The sequence below is a fragment of the Oncorhynchus tshawytscha genome, linkage group LG16 (genome assembly GCF_018296145.1).
Source record: "Oncorhynchus tshawytscha isolate Ot180627B linkage group LG16, Otsh_v2.0, whole genome shotgun sequence".
Taxonomy (NCBI): domain Eukaryota; kingdom Metazoa; phylum Chordata; class Actinopteri; order Salmoniformes; family Salmonidae; genus Oncorhynchus; species Oncorhynchus tshawytscha.
Genome location: NC_056444.1, coordinates 58,438,402 through 58,456,328, shown reverse-complemented (window position 1 = coordinate 58,456,328; position 17,927 = coordinate 58,438,402). Strand labels below are relative to the sequence as shown.

Genomic DNA, 17,927 nt, shown 5'->3' with positions numbered 1-17,927 from the left:
CACACATGTGTAATAGGAACGAGTTCATTAGAACGTGCGTTGAAGATGTCGTTCCCATAGCAACGATTAAAACATTCCCTAACCAGAAACCGTGGATTGATGGCAGCATTCGTGTGAAACTGAAGGCACGAACCACTGCTTTTAATCAGGGCAAGGTGTCTGGTAACATGACTGAATACAAACAGTGCAGCTATTCCCTCCGCAAGGCTATCAAACAAGCTAAGCGCCAGTACAGAGACAAAGTAGAATCTCAATTCAACGGCTCAGACACAAGAGGTATGTGGCAGGGTCTACAGTCAATCACGGACTACAGGAAGAAACCCAGCCCAGTCACGGACCAGGATGTCTTGCTCCCAGGCAGACTAAATAACTTTTTGCCCGCTTTGAGGACAATACAGTGCCACTGACACGGCCTGCAACGGAAACATGCGGTCTCTCCTTCACTGCAGCCGAAGTGAGTAAGACATTTAAACGTGTTAACCCTCGCAAGGCTGCAGGCCCAGACGGCATCCCCAGCCGCGCCCTCAGAGCATGCGCAGACCAGCTGGCCGGTGTGTTTACGGACATATTCAATCAATCCCTATACCAGTCTGCTGTTCCCACATGCTTCAAGAGGGCCACCATTGTTCCTGTTCCCAAGAAAGCTAAGGTAACTGAGCTAAACGACTACCGCCCGTAGCACTCACATCCGTTATCATGAAGTGCTTTGAGAGAGACTAGTCAAGGACCATATCACCTCCACCCTACCTGACACCCTTGACCCACTCCAATTTGCTTACCGCCCAAATAGGTCCACAGACGATGCAATCTCAACCACACTGCCCTAACCCATCTGGACAAGAGGAATACCTATGTGAGAATGCTGTTCATCGACTACAGCTCGGCATTCAACACCATAGTACCCTCCAAGCTCGTCATCAAGCTCGAGACCCTGGGTCTCGACCCCGCCCTGTGCAACTGGGTACTGGACTTCCTGACGGGCCGCCCCCAGGTGGTGAGGGTAGGCAACAACATCTCCTCCCCGCTGATCCTCAACACTGGGGCCCCACAGGGTGCGTTCTGAGCCCTCTCCTGTACTCCCTGTTCACCCACGACTGCGTGGCCATGCACGCCTCCAACTCAATCATCAAGTTTGCGGACACACAACAGTGGTAGGCTTGATCACCAACAACGACGAGACGGCCTACAGGGAGGAGGTGAGGGCCCTCGGAGTGTGGTGTCAGGAAAATAACCTCACACTCAACGTCAACAAAACTAAGGAGATGATTGTGGACTTCAGGAAACAGCAGAGGGAACACCCCCATCCACATCGATGGAACAGTAGTGGAGAGGGTAGCAAGTTTTAAGTTCCTCGGCATACACATCACAGACAAACTGAATTGGTCCACTCACACAGACAGCATCGTGAGGAAGGCGCAGCAGCGCCTCTTCAACCTCAGGAGGCTGAAGAAATTCGGCTTGTCACCAAAAGCACTCACAAACTTCTACAGATGCACAATCGAGAGCATCCTGGCGGGCTGTATCACCGCCTGGTATGGCAACTGCACCGCCCTCAACCGTAAGGCTCTCCAGAGGGTAGTGAGGTCTGCACAACGCATCACCGGGGGCAAACTACCTGCCCTCCAGGACACCTACACCACCCGATGCTACAGGAAGGCCATAAAGATCATCAAGGACATCAACCACCCGAGCCACTGCCTGTTCACCCCGCTGCCATCCAGAAGGCGAGGTCAGTACAGGTGCATCAAAGCTGGGACCGAGAGACTGAAAAACAGCTTCTATCTCAAGGCCATCAGACTGTTAAACAGCCACCACTAACATTGAGTGGCTACTGCCAACACACTGTCAATGACACTGACTCTACTCCAGCCACTTTAATCATGGGAATTGATGGGAAATGATGTAAATATATCACTAGCCACTTTAAACAATGCTACCTTATATAATGTTACTTACCCTACATTGTTAATCTCATATGCATACGTTGATACTGTACTCTATATCATCGACTGCATCCTTATGTAATACATGTATCACTTGCCACTTTAACTATGCCACTTGGTTTACATACTTATCTCATATGTATATACTGTACTCGATATCATCTACTGTATCTTGCCTATGCTGCTCTGTACCATCACTCATTCATATATCCTTATGTACATATTCTTTATCCCCTTACACTGTGTATGACAGTAGTTTTTTTTGGAATTGTTAGTTAGATTACTTGCTCGTTATTACTGCATTGTCGGAACTAGAAGCACAAGCATTTCGCTACACTCGCATTAACATCTGCTAACCATGTGTATGTGACAAATAAAATTTGATTTTGATTTGATTTTGTAATCATGAAGTTATTTAAAAGGCTGGTTACGGCACACATCAACACCATCATCCCAGACCAGGGATCATCAACTAGATTTAGCCGCAGGCCAATTTATTCTTGAGCAGATGGTTGGGGGGGCAGAACATAATTACAAAGAATTAGCAAATTGACCGCAAGAGTAGCAACCAGATATTTGACTAAAACAACATTTCAAACCTTGCTGACGTTATTGTACGATCACCTCTCTATTATGTGTGGGAATACTTGGGCACAGATTTCCAAAATTAAAATCACTTGGAACGGAAGCCCTGGTGGTTTTACAATCTTTTATGTCCAACAAAGAAAAGGATATTTTTTTTTAATACTTGAAAGAAATAAAATTGCCCTGGAAACTTGGAGGGCCAAATAAAACCACAGCCAGTTGGGGAACCCTACCCAAGACACACTTAAATTTGCACACCGCCCCAACAGATCCATGGACGACAATCTCAACTGCACTCCACACTGCCCTCAACCACCTGGATAAGAGGAATACCTATGTGAGAATGCTGAAAATCGACTACAGCTCTGCAGTCAACATCATAGTCCCCTCCAAGCTTGTCACCAAGCTTCTGACCCTTGGACTAAAAACTACCCTCTGCAACTTGATCCTGGACTTCCTGACTGGCCGACCCCAGGTGGTGAGGGAAGGCAACATCACTTTTGCCACACTGACCATCAACATGGGGGCCCCACAAGGGTGTGTGCTTAGTCCCCGACTGTACTCCCTGTTCACCCACGACTGCGTGGCCACGCACGACTCCAGCACGATCATCAAGTTTGCTGATGACGCAACGGTGGTAGACCTGATCACCTACGACGGTGAGACAGCCTACAGGGAGGTGGTCAGTGAAATGGCAGTGTGGTGCCAGGACAACAACCTCTCCCTCAACACCAGTAAGACCATGGAGCTGATTGTGGACTACAGGAAACGGGGGTGTGAACATACCCACATGGACCGGGATACAGTGGAGTGGATCGAGAGCTTCAAGTTCCTCTGTGTCCAAATCACTAAGATTTGGACAGCGCCTCTTCCCCCTCAGGAGGTTGAAAAGACTTGGAATAAGCCCTCAAATCCTCATAAATTCTACAGCTGCACCACAGAGCATCTTAACTGGCTGCATCACTGCTTGGTATGGCAACTGCACTGCCCTCGCATGGTGCTATAGAGGGTGGTACAGACAGCCCAGTACATCATTTGGACCTCCCTGCCATCCAGGACCTCTGTATCAGGCGTTGTGAAAGGAAGGCCTGAGAAATTGCCACCCAAACCATAGACTGTTCTCTCTGCTTCCGCATGGCAAGCGGTACTGGAGCAACAAACAAGTCTGACACCAACAGGCTCTTGAACAGCTTCTATCCCCAAGCCAAGTAGCTAACTAAATAGCTAACAAAATGGATAGACGGTCTGCATTAACCCTTCTATTTTGCTCTGACTCTACGCACTCACTAACACACTCCCACCCACACAATTTGCTCTCAAACACACACAACACGCAGACATTCATACTGACTCTACACACACTCACATACAATCATAATATATACTGCTGCTACTCTGTTTATCATATATACTGATGCCTAGTCATCCTACCCCTATACATATAGTAACTACCCCTACCACTCCAGTATCCCTGCACATTGTAAATATGGTTTTGGAACTGACCCTGTATATAGCTACTGACCCTGGAACTGACTGTATATAGCTTACTTACTTTCTTGTGTTCTTTTTTATATAATACTACTGATTGTTGCATTGTTGGGAAAGAGCTTGCAAGGCATTCCACTGTACTTGCACATGACAATAACTTGAACCTAATTACACTCAAATTAAATGCGTCTCTAAATTCTCTTCCACATGGTAGCTTGTGTCAGTTCCAAACATTTTAAATTGCAAAATTTGTACCATTTCAAACCTAGTGCTAAATAAGCCCCTGTGCATTTTTTATTTGGGCCTAAAATAAACAGCATAAAAGAAAGGCAAATCTTTCAAAGGGAAAACATGTACTGTAATGTATGTGATAGGCTATCATGCCATGTAGGTTTTATATTTATAACGTTAATCTGACACAGGCTACAACTCAAATCTAATGATTTCCCTGGAGACCTTTACTTGGAGTCAGGAGTTAAATACAACCTCGTATTGTGAACAGACCATAAACCACAATGAGCACACTGGACATGCACACTCTATTGTACTCTGAGTGAGGGAGTCTCCCTACTGTACACCTACTGTTCTGCCCCATTTGGCTTGTAATGAAAGGACATAGCGTCTGCTGCTGCAATCAGGCAACAACAATGACCATTACATCACATTAGCCAACCCTGTCCATATTGTGCTGGAGATCAGAGATGATGATTGGGTAAGCCCAGGCTGAAGAGTCTGCAGAGATAGGACCACAGTATTTCTTTCCATTAACCAGGCAGTTAAACTCCACAATAATGTTCCTTTCAGGTTACAAATGTCCAGTCACATGTAGTGAGCTAACTATTTGTTACAATGCCATTACTAATCTGTCTAAACTATTTTCCAGACTAAAATGCTCTAAGAACTATGTTTCACTAGCCTACACACACTTTGTTACCCAATGTACATTATTCGTGTTCACCGTGTAGGCTGTTAATTGATTTGACATGTTCACTTAACTGTATCCAAAAGACCTGAGGGGAAATCAATTGTGCTTTTAGGTGACAGTAATACTCTGATCAATACTTGGTCAGTACACACACACACACACACACACACACACACACACACACAAAGGTACATTTTCTTCCACTCATGAGGTTTATTGAACACCACACAAGCTGATTGTTCAGAATGTTCATCATGAAACATACAAACATCGTCTTACGTCAGGTGGCGTCACGCATACGTGTTACTCGTCCCCCAACTGACACAAGACAATGACATACAAAAAGACACTAAGTATATTCAGATTCAAGCATTCAGACTGACTTTGTGAGTGCATGATAAGGTAACAGTCAGTCGGTCCAACAGACAATTTTGCATCTGAATCGATCTCCCATCAAATGTGACTTTGCCTTAGCAACAATGCCCCATGCCTCTTCTTGTATAATTGCAGTCAAAGGCCTGATTGTGCTTTTTAAAAGGCGTCTGCATGCTTCCCAGTCAAAACAGTTTGTGCATATATAATGACGGCACTGGGGTGTTTTTGTTCGTTTTTGTTTTTGTTCGTTTTGTTCGGACTTCAATTAAGTTTTTTTCCCGGCTGTTCGGACACACAAAACAATGTTCTAGAGGCAAGCCAAAGTCAGTAGCCGAAGTCTACGCCTCTTGGTCGGTGATTGGTCAACAATAGGGATTCTAAGTCTTTGTTGTCATTCAAGGAGAGAAGTCGTTTTCATGAAAAAAATTCTCATTGAAAAATACTACACCAAACAGTTAAATGTAAAATTGCACGACTAAGATCTCCTTGGCAAAAACATAAAAATGAATGAACAATTTTTTTTTGAGTTATTCTGACCAGTATGAGGAAGTGTATACAACTAGTCTCAAAATGGACAAAATACTATTGTTGCTTTTTTCAAGCAAAGGTCTTTTAAGGGAGTATTCGAGCACACTCATTCAGTTCTCCAAGCTGAGTTTGGCTAGGTGCTAGCTGAACTGAAGCATGTTGACGCCTTTATCTTCCACAATTACCCACATCCTGGTGATTGTGATGTGCTACTTTGAAAAGTGTCTCAAATTTGCAGTAGTCAAATGCCACACTCCCTACAAGCTTAAAAATATGCTAATACGAATCATTGATTCGACTTATATACTCAGTAAAAAACATTAAGGACACCTGCTCTTTCCATGAGACTGACCAGGTGAATGCTATGATCCCTTATTGATGTAACTTAGGTTAAAGAAGGATTTTTAAGCCTCGAGACAATTGAGACATGGATTGTGTGTGTGCCATTCAGAGGGTGGTGAACAGGCAAGACAAAATATTGAAGTGCCTATGAACGGGGTATGGTATTAGATGCCAGGCGCACCATTTGGGTCAAGAACTGCAACGCTGCTGGGTTTTTCCAAGATCAACAGTTTCTCGTGAGTATCAAGAATGGTCCACCACCCAAAGGACATCCAGAAAATGTGAAGCGTTGGCGTTCACATGGGCCAGCATCCCTGTGGAACACTTCTGACACCTTGTAGAGTCCATGCCCCGAGGGAAGGTGTCCTTAGTGTTTTGTACAGTCGGTGAATAGAGCTTTTCTAGACACCCAAAGAGCTTTACATTGTAACGGGGCCACTCACCTCATCCACCACTATGACAAACCTTCAAGAGAAAGCGTGACACACATTCCCTGGATATATACTTTTTATCCACATGAGAGCGCTTCAAAGAAAGAAAAGTAATTTTCAGTGCAAATAAACTCCAAACCACATAAACCCAAATTATATTAGGTCAAACTCATCCATTGTTTTGCCATGATAAATAGTCAAACAGTAATACTAATTGTGGTTAATATTAAAGTAACTTGTCTGTAGACTAGAGTATGATTTAAGTTGTAACAGTTAAGTCTTACTGCTCAACCACGCAGCTCTCTCTCTTTGTAATATTAGAAACATTCAAGTATGACCATTCAAGTCTTTTCTGAACACATTTTGGTATACATAAACAATGCCTTTTTATCGATTACCATTTTTTTGTTTAAATATTTATTATAATTTAAAAACAGCAGCAAAATAATGCCTTCTACATATGCAATATATTGGTTGCCAGTGTCACACACCCTGAGAATATTGACCTTAGAGGACGAGTTGGAGCAACTGCAGGAGCTCCCTTTGACCTTCCACCTCCAGTCTACAGACCTGAGTTGTCCCAACACCTTCTCACCCTGGACCTCTAGGCTACAGACCTGAGTTGTCCCAACCCCTTCTCACCCTGGACCTCTAGGCTACAGACCTGAGTTGTCCCAACCCCTTCTCACCCTGGACCTCTGGGCTACAGACCTGAGTTGTCCCAACACCTTCTCACCCTGGACCTCTAGGCTACAGACCTGAGTTGTCCCAACCCCTTCTCACCCTGGACCTCTAGGCTACAGACCTGAGTTGTCCCAACCCCTTCTCACCCTGGACCTCTGGGCTACAGACCTGAGTTGTCCCAACCCCTTCTCACCCTGGACCTCTAGGCTACAGACAAACCACTCTAGCCTGCCCCCTGCTGAAGGTTCCTGTCATAGTTCTCCTGGCAGATGCTGATGCGCTGGGTGAAGTACTCTGGGTCTGAGATGGCCTTGAGCAGGTCGTTCTGGACCAGACAGAGGTCATACAGCTCTGAGGTGGAGGCTGTGCGGGTCTCTGAGCCATCTCGGTCTAGAAACACCTTCAGAACCATGGAACAAGAACAGAAACAACATGATATTTAAGGCAAAAAAATTATCTGCAAGGGGAAACTAATCCACATCCATATGAGTATGCATAAACCATCCAAAAGCACATTAACCGAGGCAAAAACACACCTTTGGGTGGACAATGGTGTCTTTGTCATTCTGTCGAATGTTGTCATCGATGAAGATGTGCTGGACATCCTGGTCGAAGGGGTCCACCCACAGAGGTTTCCCTCCCAGGATGGAGTAGGTGTTCCTGGCCCACCTACAGATAGAGAGCCCAGTGTCCTGACTAGAGGTCGACCGATTAATCGGAATGGCCAATTAATTAGGGTCGATTTCAAGTTTTCGTAACAATCGGTAATCGGCATTTTTGAACACCGATCACGGCCGATTACTTTGCACTCCACAAGGAGACTGCATGGCAGGCTGACTATGTGTTATGTGAGTGCAGAAAGGAGCTAGCTAGCATTAAACGTATCTTATAAAAACAATCTTAACATAATCACTAGTTAACTACACATGGTTGATGATATTACTAGTTTATCTAGCTTGTCCTGCGTTGCATATAATCGATGTGGTGCCTGTTAATTTATCATTGAATCATAGCCTACTTCACCAAACGGTTATTTAACAAGCGCATTCGCGAAAAAAGCAGTCGTTGCACCGATGTGTACCTAACCATAAACATCAACGCCTTTCTTAAAATCAATACACAAGTATATATTTTTAAACCTGCATATTTAGTTAATATTGCCTGCTAACATGATTTTCTTTTAACTAGGGAAATTGTGTCTCTTCTCTTGCGTTCTGTGCAATAGAGTCAGGCTATATGCAGCAGTTTGGGCCGCCTGGCTCGTTGCAAACTGTGTGAAGACCAACTTCGCCAAACGGGGGATGATTTAACAAAAGCACATTTGCGCAAAAAGCGCAATCGTTGCACGAATGTACCTAAACATAAACATCAATGCCTTTCTTAAAACCAATACACTGTATATTTTTTAAAACCTGCATATTTAGGTAAAAGAAATCAAGGTTAGCAGGCAATATTAAACTAGGGATATTGTGTCACTTCTCTTGCGTTAATTGCAGAGTCAGGGTATATGCAACAGTTTGGGCCGCCTGGCTCGTTGCGAACTAATTTGCCAGAATTGTACGTAATTATGACATAACATTGAAGTTACATCAATAAGGGATCATAGCATTCACCTGGTCAGTCTGTTATGGAAAGAGCAGGTGTCCTTAATGTTTTTTACTCAGTATATAAGTCGAATCAATGATTCGTATTAGCATATTTTTAAGCTTGAAGGGAGTGCAATGTAACAGGAATATTCAGACTTATGGATGCCACCCGTTAGATAAAATACGGAACGGTTCCGTATTTCACTGAAAGAATAAACGTTTTGTTTTCAAAATGATAGTTTCCGGATTTGACCATATTAATGACCTAAGGCTCGTATTTCGGTGTGTTATTATGTTATAATTAAGTATATGATTTGATATTTGATAGAGCAGTCTGACTGAGCGGTGGTAGGCAGCAGCAGGCTCATAAGTATTCATTCAAACAGCACTCTTGTGCGTTTGCCAGCAGCTCTTCCCTGTGCTTCAAGCATTGAGCTGTTTATGACTTCAAGCCTATCAACTCCCGAGATTAGGCTGGTGTAACCGATGTGAAATGGCTAGCTAGTTAGCGGGGTGCGCGCTAATAGCGTTTCAATCGGTGACGTAACTCGCTCTGAGACCTTGAAGTAGTTGCCGCGGCTTTTGTGGAGCGATGGGTAAGGGTAAGGATAGGGACGGAAGCTATACTGTTACACTGGCAATACTAAAGTGCCTATAAGAACATCCAATAGTCAAAGGTTAATGAAATACAAATGGTATAGAGAGAAATAGTCCTATAATTCCTATAATAACCTCAACCTAAAACTTCTTACCTGGGAATATTGAAGACTTGTGTTAAAAGGAACCACCAGCTTTCATATGTTCTCATGTTCTGAGCAAGGAACTTAAACGTTAGCTGTTTTACATGGCACATATTGCACCTTTACTTTCTTGTCCAACACTTCGTTTTTGCATTATTTAATTGAACATGTTTCATTATTTATTTGAGGCTAAATTGATTTTGATGGATTATATTAAGTTAAAATAAAAGTGTTCATTGTATTGTTGTAATTGTCATTATTACAAATAAATAAAAACATTTTAAAAATACTCCAATAATTGGTATTGGCGTTGAAAAATCCTAATCGGTCGACCTCTAGTCATGACTACATCAACGAGACTGAAACTTTCACTGAGGACAATACAGAAAGAACCTCTCCATTACAACTCAAACTTGGACTAAATTACCTATTGAAAGATGGATTTATAAGCTTGCACCTCCAATACTCGAGTGCCTTCATTGGTGTGATTAGGCTAGCCACTAGTCTTTTGGAAAAAAAGTCCATCTACCAGTCAAAATGGTCCTGGAAGCCCCCCAGGCACTGGACAGAGCTGAGGTACTGGTACAGGGCTCGCTCCCCGTCACGGGTCGACAGACGCTCCTCTGCCCGGGTCAGGACCGCCCCCTTCTTACTGCAGCGGATCTGGCCTGGCGTCTCATTCACACTCAGCTGGGGAGGGTGCAGAAAGAACACAGCTGGCTTTAGCATCTGTTATCTCTCTCTGACCAGCAGCCTATTAGAGATGTATCAGGTATCAGGTATCTAGCAGAAATGATGGAAATCCTCTGTAATTCAGCATAGCTATCATTTTAGAATCAGAGGAAACAATTAAGCTTACAGGTCATGCAAGTTCCAAACCTGCTATCAAATGATCTTCTTTCACCCTCAATCTCTTCACCCTCAATCTCTGTGCCTTACACAAATAGCCCTTGACAGGAGACAGTTTGAATAATAATCATCTGGATGCTTCTTTTTTTTATTGCAGCTAACTGTGTGTGCCGTAGCAGCCTTTGAGCCTCCTCCTAGCAGAAATCGATGTGTTCTGCTCCAGTAAAAGAACAGGTACAAGAACACACTGAGGGGGCTGAGAAGAGACTGCAGGCACACTCTATACCCAGGGGAGTCGCACCACCCACCCTACATCTCACTGTGAATGACTTTCTGAACAGGGCACTGTTCCAACATCTGGGAACAAGCTTACAGATCAGATTTTTGACCCCTATATCCCACTGCCACAACCTCACAAACACACTAACTGTAGTCTTTCAGATGAAACAGACTTGGCCCAAGCTTAAAAATGGGTCTATAATTGTGATTGTGGTTGACCTCTTCAAATCAGGCAGAGGAGGAAGAACATAATTTTTCTCAAAGGACTATGACTCACTCTCAGTAGCACATCCACCTGTAACAGGGTGTCACCCTCTCAATGACAAGCTGCAACAGAGAGCAGCCCACAATGAGTAATGATTGCAAGTACTGGGCTATTGGCAGGTTAGCTAACAGTAGTGATTATGATAAGAGCAATGTGCCCATTTAATATGGTAGCCTGTGAGTAAGAGCTTGGTAAAATGCCAGGACAACAGTCATTATTGCTACTGTCCTAGTGACACCACATCCAGCATCACACCCACAACCCAAAGCACTCATCAAAATGGTCAAAGACTCCAGTCACCCAAGTCACAGATATAGACTCTCTGCTACCGCACAGCAAGCGGTACCGGAGCGCCAAGTCTAGGTTCAAAAGGTTCCTTAACAGCTTCTAACCCCAAGCCATAAGACTGTTGAACAATTAATCAAATGGCCACCTGGACTATTTGCATTGACCCCCCCTTTTTGTTTTTTTCACTGATGCTACTTGCTGTTTATTATGTATAGTCACTTTAACCATACCTACATGTACAAATTACCTCGACTAACCTGTACCCCAGCACATTGACTCGGTACCGGTATCCCCTGTATATAGCCTCATCATTGTTATTTTATTGTGTCACTTTTATTTTTTACTTTAATTGGATTTACCTTAAGTGCTGGAAGGTCAGGGAAGAGTGGGTGGGAGCCCTGAGTGAGGGCACGGGACACTGCAGACAGCACGCGGGGAAGGTCAGAGCCAAAAGTGCGGAACAGGATAGCAAAGTCCCTCCCCTCCGCCACCAGGTCTTTCAGGAGCTGGAAGAAGGAGGGCAAGATCCAGTGGTACAGCTGCCCATCCTCCCCCTTCACAGCCAGCTCCTTGTCCCCCTTCAGCTCCTTCGGCCATCGCAGCATCGCCAGGTGCTCATCCAGCACGCACCGGAACCGCTGACCTGCAGTGGAGCTGGTGAAACCTGCCACCCGGCCAAACTGGGAGTAGTAGCTGACAGCACCCTCACATGGTGGAAGTAGGGAAGGTGAGTCACTCATCCACATCCACTTACCTACAGAGCAGATAAAGAAGCAGGTGTTAAGCAATTGCACACAACAATGACATCACCATGGCAGGTAGGCACAGAAGTGACTCCACTTTATTGAATTCTCATGTCATTTATAGAAAAAGGATAGAGGTGTGCCACTACATTGTAAGTGGTGCATTTGCTCATTGAGAAATAGTTTAATTTTCATAGACCACTACTTCAAATAAAACTGTCTACATGTAGGAACTAAGTAACCTTTTAGACTGAGGTCGCCTGGCCCCTCAGAGGCTTGTTACTTATATTGCAACCTGGTCTTACCTTGTTTACTCATTTGTCCCCATGTCACTGTGGAAATAAAGTAATCCAACGCTGCAATAGTTCCTTGACTTGTCACAGCATCAGACACCAAGATGGTGTTATTGAGGTCAACGTGAAGGACAAGCTTTTTCTTCTTTACACACAACCCATGAGGGACAGACACTGTTCGGGCTTCTTCAGTGGAACAGCAATCGTTCGCATTTCCTTTGGAGTGTGGAGTCGGGTGCTTATCTGTCGCCGGGTCATGTCCATTACGACTGTCCTCATTGTTTAGAGAAGCTGGGGGATGATCACCTGTCTTGTCGCAGTATGCCATTATGTGGCTCCACTCTCGAATTATCGGTTGTGGAAACCGGATTTTCTTTGACTAACGTTGGCTTGCTAACCAAGTTGTCATTGATAATAGCCAGAGGGTTAAGACAAGTGACTGAAACCAGAACCTCTTCGTCCACAACAGTAGCTGTATTTGTAGCTAACTAGCTACATGGCTATAAGACAGCTATTACACTTGTCAAAACAGGTTCTTTTTGCAAAACATATTTTAAAAGAGCTGTCTAAGTTGGTACAACTAGTCACATAAAAATACCACACTCCGGCTTTTCCGTCGACTCAGCGCCAGAAAATGTTTTTTACTTCCTTATTCTTTAACGCCGTTTCTTCTTCTCTTACTGTAGTGTGGCGTCTGCAAGTAAATACAGTAAGAAGCGCCATCTAGAGGAGAAGTGCAGGTTGGAGTACCAAAAACTTCACAAAACATACTGAGGCTAAAAAGAAATATCTGATTTGGTGAAAAATTAAACGTTCCCAAACTATTCTCTGCCAGGAAACTTCAATCACGTTACCACTGAATCAGTGTGTACACAAACAACCTTTTAGCGCTTCTCAAAAAAGGGTTTTATTTATATTAAACCATTTATTATATTCACAGCAGCATTCTCATTAATCCCGACTTTATATATGCAGTCCATTACAAAGGAAGGGAGGAGAGGGGTGTACAAGACAGTCCACTCAAACAGAAATAAAGATATGTAGCAGGAGAGGTAACCGCATTCTATTCTAGTGCTACTGTGTATCAACATGCACATTTCAGTGTATATCAAGCCGGTATCTTGCCAAAAATTGCATCCACAGGATTGGATAATTTACCAAGTAAAAATAAAATAAGTCTAAAGGAAAGCAACTAAATCCAGGTGAGTATGAAAGTAGTAAACAGAAAGACAGTAAAAGAAGACAGTTGTTAAAAACTTAAAATGGTAGACTCGGTGAAATGACGTGGCCATAAGCAGCACCAGAGGGATGAGCGAGATGTAACACTTTTGTTTTTATTAGGGACCCCACCATGCAACACTTTGCTCTCACACGGTCACACTGTATCTGCACGGGTTCGCTTCAGGCTGTTCACAGTGTGGTAGCCAAGGCCCCAAAACAGCAGAGAAACTTAGCCTAGCGCGGCCACACAGTTTCAGAATTAGACCCACTATGGCATTTATTCTCTGCATCGGTCACACCGCTGAGTCTACCTTAAATTTCTGCACCGTCACACTTTTACATCAATTGCTACAATTTCAACCCATTTTACAGAATCCAACAGAAATTACAAAACACATCAGACCAGGCAATACCTCAATGAGAAGTATCAAATAAAAACAAATGCTTACACACACACACCTCCCACCTCACGGTTTCCCCTCATTCACAACAGGTTGTTGTTCTGGGGGGGAAATTAGTTTGGTGTTGGAGACTTCCCTTTGTGACCTCTGAGCCAAAGCATGATCATGGGATAAATAGGTGTCATTTAAAGTGGCGTTTTAGGGGATACCCAAACAAAGGTGCATTCTATCAGCCAACAATGGGCTGCAACCCAGAGGCTCTAGGACAACAGGAGTGTGGAGGCTTTTGTTGTATGTGCAAACATGCCATTTGTATGCGTGTGTGCGCTTAGTATGTGTAAGGAAATACATTGCATGGATATTACTACATATACAGTATGAGTTGGTCTGGATCGATTGATGTGTAAATACAGATGAACGTGGAAAATGTGTGAGTCTGTCCACCGCATCTGTGGTGACGGGTACATGTGCTGGTCTTTCGGCCACAGAACCAGTTCTTTAATTTCTAGCATTGCACCAGTGAGGGACACCCTAAAGATGCCGAGTTAATTAGTAAGCACTGAAGTGTCTTTTACTGAGGAGAATATTTCCACAACTGGAACTTTACGCCGTGTCGGTGGCGCCTCAGCTATGCCCTAGTCCACCTCCTCCATGTTGCTGTAGGACGGAGTAGCACATTCTCCAGAGTGTGCAAACAGCTCAGAGGTCACTTCTGGGGTCAGCGGAGGGGGTCCTTCAGGGTCCAGGTCTGTCCCAAAGAGGGCCTGGCTAGAGGCCTGTAAAATAAACCAGTGTAAATCAATCATGCCTTTTCTGGACCAGCTCCCTGACAGGAAGACCAGACCGGTCTGTAAACAATGCAAAAGCAAAAACACTGGACGACAGTCTGACCACTCCTTGCAGCAAAAATAAAAGCTGGGAAAACATAACAATTTCCATGTTTGAAATAATATCTGAAAGATTCCCAACAGTAACTGATTGAAAAATAATATTAATTAACACAGCATAAGGTTGACAATTGAAGTGCTTGTTTATTAGAGCATCATTGAGATTGAAGTACCTGAACAAATTGCTGGGGAAATGCATTTCTTTTTAAATAATAGCAACTATTCTAATGACAGAGCGCTCTTAAAAGGAAAAATCTACCTAAAATCTATATCTTTTGGTATTTATTTCATTCGTCCATTGTTGATATAGTCCCAAAATGTTTTGCATGTCAGCGATTACATTTTCAAGATGCATCTTTCAAAATACAGCCAGTATAATTCATTGTAAGAATGAGATGAAATACATACTGCATACCATCACAGTTGCATAAATCAATGTGTATGTGCCCGGACACATAGTGGGAATTTAAAGCAGATATAGTGACTAGACTCAGCTCTGAAAACACACCTACAAGTGAGAGATATGACAGAATGCACTGTGAAATCCCTAAGACTTGAACATTTCACTACAACGCTGTTACAGGGCGTAGTCTATATACCAGCAGCACCGATAATCATGAAACGTTGGAGCAACTTATATTGAGAGACGGACAGCCTCTGTCCTAGTGTCATTAAATCCCTGCTAAGCTAGGAACTGTTTAAACTGTACATTGGTGCACTTCTCAAACAGTCATAAAGCTCGGACATAGCTAGCTACTTCACCAGTGTAATGCAAAGCAGCACATTAAAAAGGTTACTTCTGCTTTAATGGCTTTTGTGAAACAAAGAGAAAACAGTTCCTATACAAGTATGACAGGGATAAGTCAAATTAATGGGCAGAAATAAACAAACCTGCTGAATTAAGAGCTGTTGACTACATAAAATCTAAAATAATCAGCAACGTGACAAATAGGAAAAAGCTAAGGCATATAATCGCTTAGTGAGTCTATAACACTATTCATTGAGATGGCAAAAACACAATGTTAACTGTCTTCAGGCTACAGTACAAAGTCATGACTGTACAAGCAAGCAGATATCACCAACATACAATGACCAGGGTGCTGTTAAGGAGGACATTTCTGAGTGCAGTTCTACCCCTTATTATTACAGTAGTACTTCAACGCTATAGCCTTCAAGTCATCTCAGCAGCATTACTTGTGCAAAAGATGGGCCTATCCATTTCTAAATGTGCATTTCATATTTTAGTACAAAAAAACCTACATGGTGAGAGACTTGGGAGGAACACAAAGGGGAGAGTACAGTTGAGACCTGTTTTGGTATGTTGAAATAGAATATAGGGTAGTTTAGAAGGGCCTAAATTATGGACTGCAGTACGCAACAAAAAATGTCAACTAGGCAAAGCCATGCTGAGCAAAGTAACTATTTTGTTTAATTGAACCTTTATTTAACTAGGCAAGTCAGTTAAGAACAAATTCTAGTAGCAGCTCAGTCGGTTTCTCTTTAACGATGCATAGAATTGATTAAAGGATATCATGTGTATACTTTTGTTTAATTTCAAAGTGTTTAGCAGAATGTTAATTTATAGGCCATCTACAAATACTAAACAATAAAAAAATATATAAATAATGGCATAGACAATTTAAAGTGCAATAAATTTGACTTAATTTCTCAGTGTATAAGCTTTCATGTGCATCTGTATTGGGGTGTGTATGTAATGGGGTGTGAGACTGGCCACTTAGCCCCAGTTGGCTCAGTAGAGCAGGGGGTAGATCAGGTCCAGGAACAACGCTAGCAGAGCAGCCAAGGTGCCCAGGACCAAATATCGTACGCAGTCATCATCGGAATAATCTGAGATCCTTTGGCGCCGCCGTCGCACCTGCCCCTCCACCCCCTCCTCCTCCCTCCTCCTGGCTGCTCTTCTCCCCAGGCTGGTGCGGAACAGGCCCCGGGGGCCCTCTTCAAGACTTTCTTCTTCCTCCTCCAGTTCCTGCCATATTAGAGAGGCCTGCGATGGCGGAAACCTGTGTCAGCTTCTGGGAAAGGCTTGGTTCTAAAGCACAGTCCCCTCACCACAGCCAGACTTCCAGGGGCAGGGGTCGGCAACAGGTGGGTTCTTTTGGCCACCCAAAGGGGAGGGGGGGAATTCAGCATAATCAATGATTGAAATGATTGTTTGAAAAGAACAATCTCTTTGTGGACTTAGTTGTAGTCAATTTGCTTTGTAAATTATGTTCCGGCCCCCCGACCATCAACTTTGTCAAAAATCGTCCAACAGCTGAATGGAGTTGCCTACCCCTGCCATAGGGTCAAGGACAAGCCAGACTCTTTCAAGGAATACATTACTGGGGTTCTGACTAATTAACCAAGACGCCCCTCACTCATTCATATGGCATACACAGCATGAGGACAGCTCAGAGCGATGTGAGTGGGGTGCTTTTCTCATAAGAGTTAGCTAATAGATTAATTGAATCACACATATTTAGACAGATTCCAACCCCCTCAATATAAACTAATGAGTTCAAGAGAAAATGTACCATACACCCAATCTTTCTCATAGGCATGAACAGACCACTTGCACAAAAGTTTGACTTGATGGTGAATACACACAGCCCCAACTTATTAATTCTGGCAATGAACTTAGTTTTCAGCATTTGGACAGAATAAAATACATCTTAAATGCCAATACAGTTCAGACCAAAGAGTCAGGAGAAAGCCAATGTCTGTCACTTCAAAATTGTGCATAGGACAATAAGTTGTTAGTGTGAACAGATTTTCCTCCAAGCACCTATTCAACTTAGAAACAGCTGGTCTTGTATCAAACACTTTTGATGAACAAACCAATGGCCTTGAGAGCAATGAAATTAGATTAAACCTCTTACTCTCATCCATAGCTTTAGAAGCAGACACACACATTAGCCCCTTGGCATCGGAGATCATTTCTCTAAAAGGACCACAAGCAAGCAATCAAATATCTCCCCATGAAGAGGAATAGATTAACACAGTACTACATTTCTTACTCAAGTGGTGAACATGTAATAAAAATTGTTGGAAAAAAATGACAATATACCCCAAGA

The 17,927-nt window shown here is 43.3% G+C and overlaps 2 protein-coding genes across 13 annotated transcripts in view; both read right to left on the bottom strand.

The window, feature by feature from the left end:
- Nucleotides 1–6,337: 6,337 nt before the first annotated feature.
- Nucleotides 6,338–12,977, bottom strand: si:dkey-32e6.3. 3 transcript variants are annotated; one of them, XR_006079081.1, is made up of 6 exons: nt 12,357–12,976; nt 11,668–12,062; nt 10,157–10,317; nt 7,838–7,970; nt 7,329–7,701; nt 6,338–7,187 (listed from the first exon to the last, which is right to left on the bottom strand). XR_006079081.1 is itself a non-coding variant. In XM_042299421.1 (6 exons), the coding sequence occupies exons 1-5, from the start codon at nt 12,670–12,672 to the stop codon at nt 7,525–7,527; spliced, it is 1,182 nt and encodes a 393-aa protein (XP_042155355.1). In that variant the 5' UTR covers nt 12,673–12,977; the 3' UTR covers nt 6,338–7,454; nt 7,502–7,524. The 3 variants fall into 3 exon arrangements, 2 of the variants coding, with proteins under 2 accessions (XP_042155355.1, XP_024231346.1); XM_042299421.1 differs by having other exon boundaries at nt 6,338–7,454; nt 7,502–7,701; nt 12,357–12,977; XM_024375578.2 differs by having other exon boundaries at nt 6,338–7,701.
- Nucleotides 12,978–13,226: 249 nt separating this feature from the next.
- Nucleotides 13,227–17,927, bottom strand: part of usp19 (ubiquitin specific peptidase 19) — a 41,473-nt gene continuing 36,772 nt past the window's right edge. For 8 of the 10 annotated variants that reach the window (XM_024375569.2, XM_024375567.2, XM_024375572.2 and 5 more), the window contains one exon: nt 14,749–16,858. In XM_024375569.2, the coding sequence (XP_024231337.1) occupies nt 16,604–16,858 (255 nt within the window). In that variant the 3' untranslated portion in view covers nt 14,749–16,603. The other 2 variants (XM_024375575.2, XM_024375576.2) reach the window with 1 other exon arrangement.

What these genes read in the sequence shown, in the direction of transcription:
- si:dkey-32e6.3 (XM_042299421.1), bottom strand. Translation starts at nt 12,672, where the DNA reads ATGGCATACTGCGACAAGACAGGTGATCATCCCCCAGCTTCTCTAAAC. An exon ending in GGGACAAATGAGTAAACAAG is followed by an intron (nt 12,063 to 12,356) that starts GTAAGACCAGGT and finishes TCTGCTCTGTAG; the next exon opens with GTAAGTGGATGTGGATGAGT. An exon ending in ACACCATTGTCCACCCAAAG is followed by an intron (nt 7,702 to 7,837) that starts GTGTGTTTTTGC and finishes ATGGTTCTGAAG; the next exon opens with GTGTTTCTAGACCGAGATGG.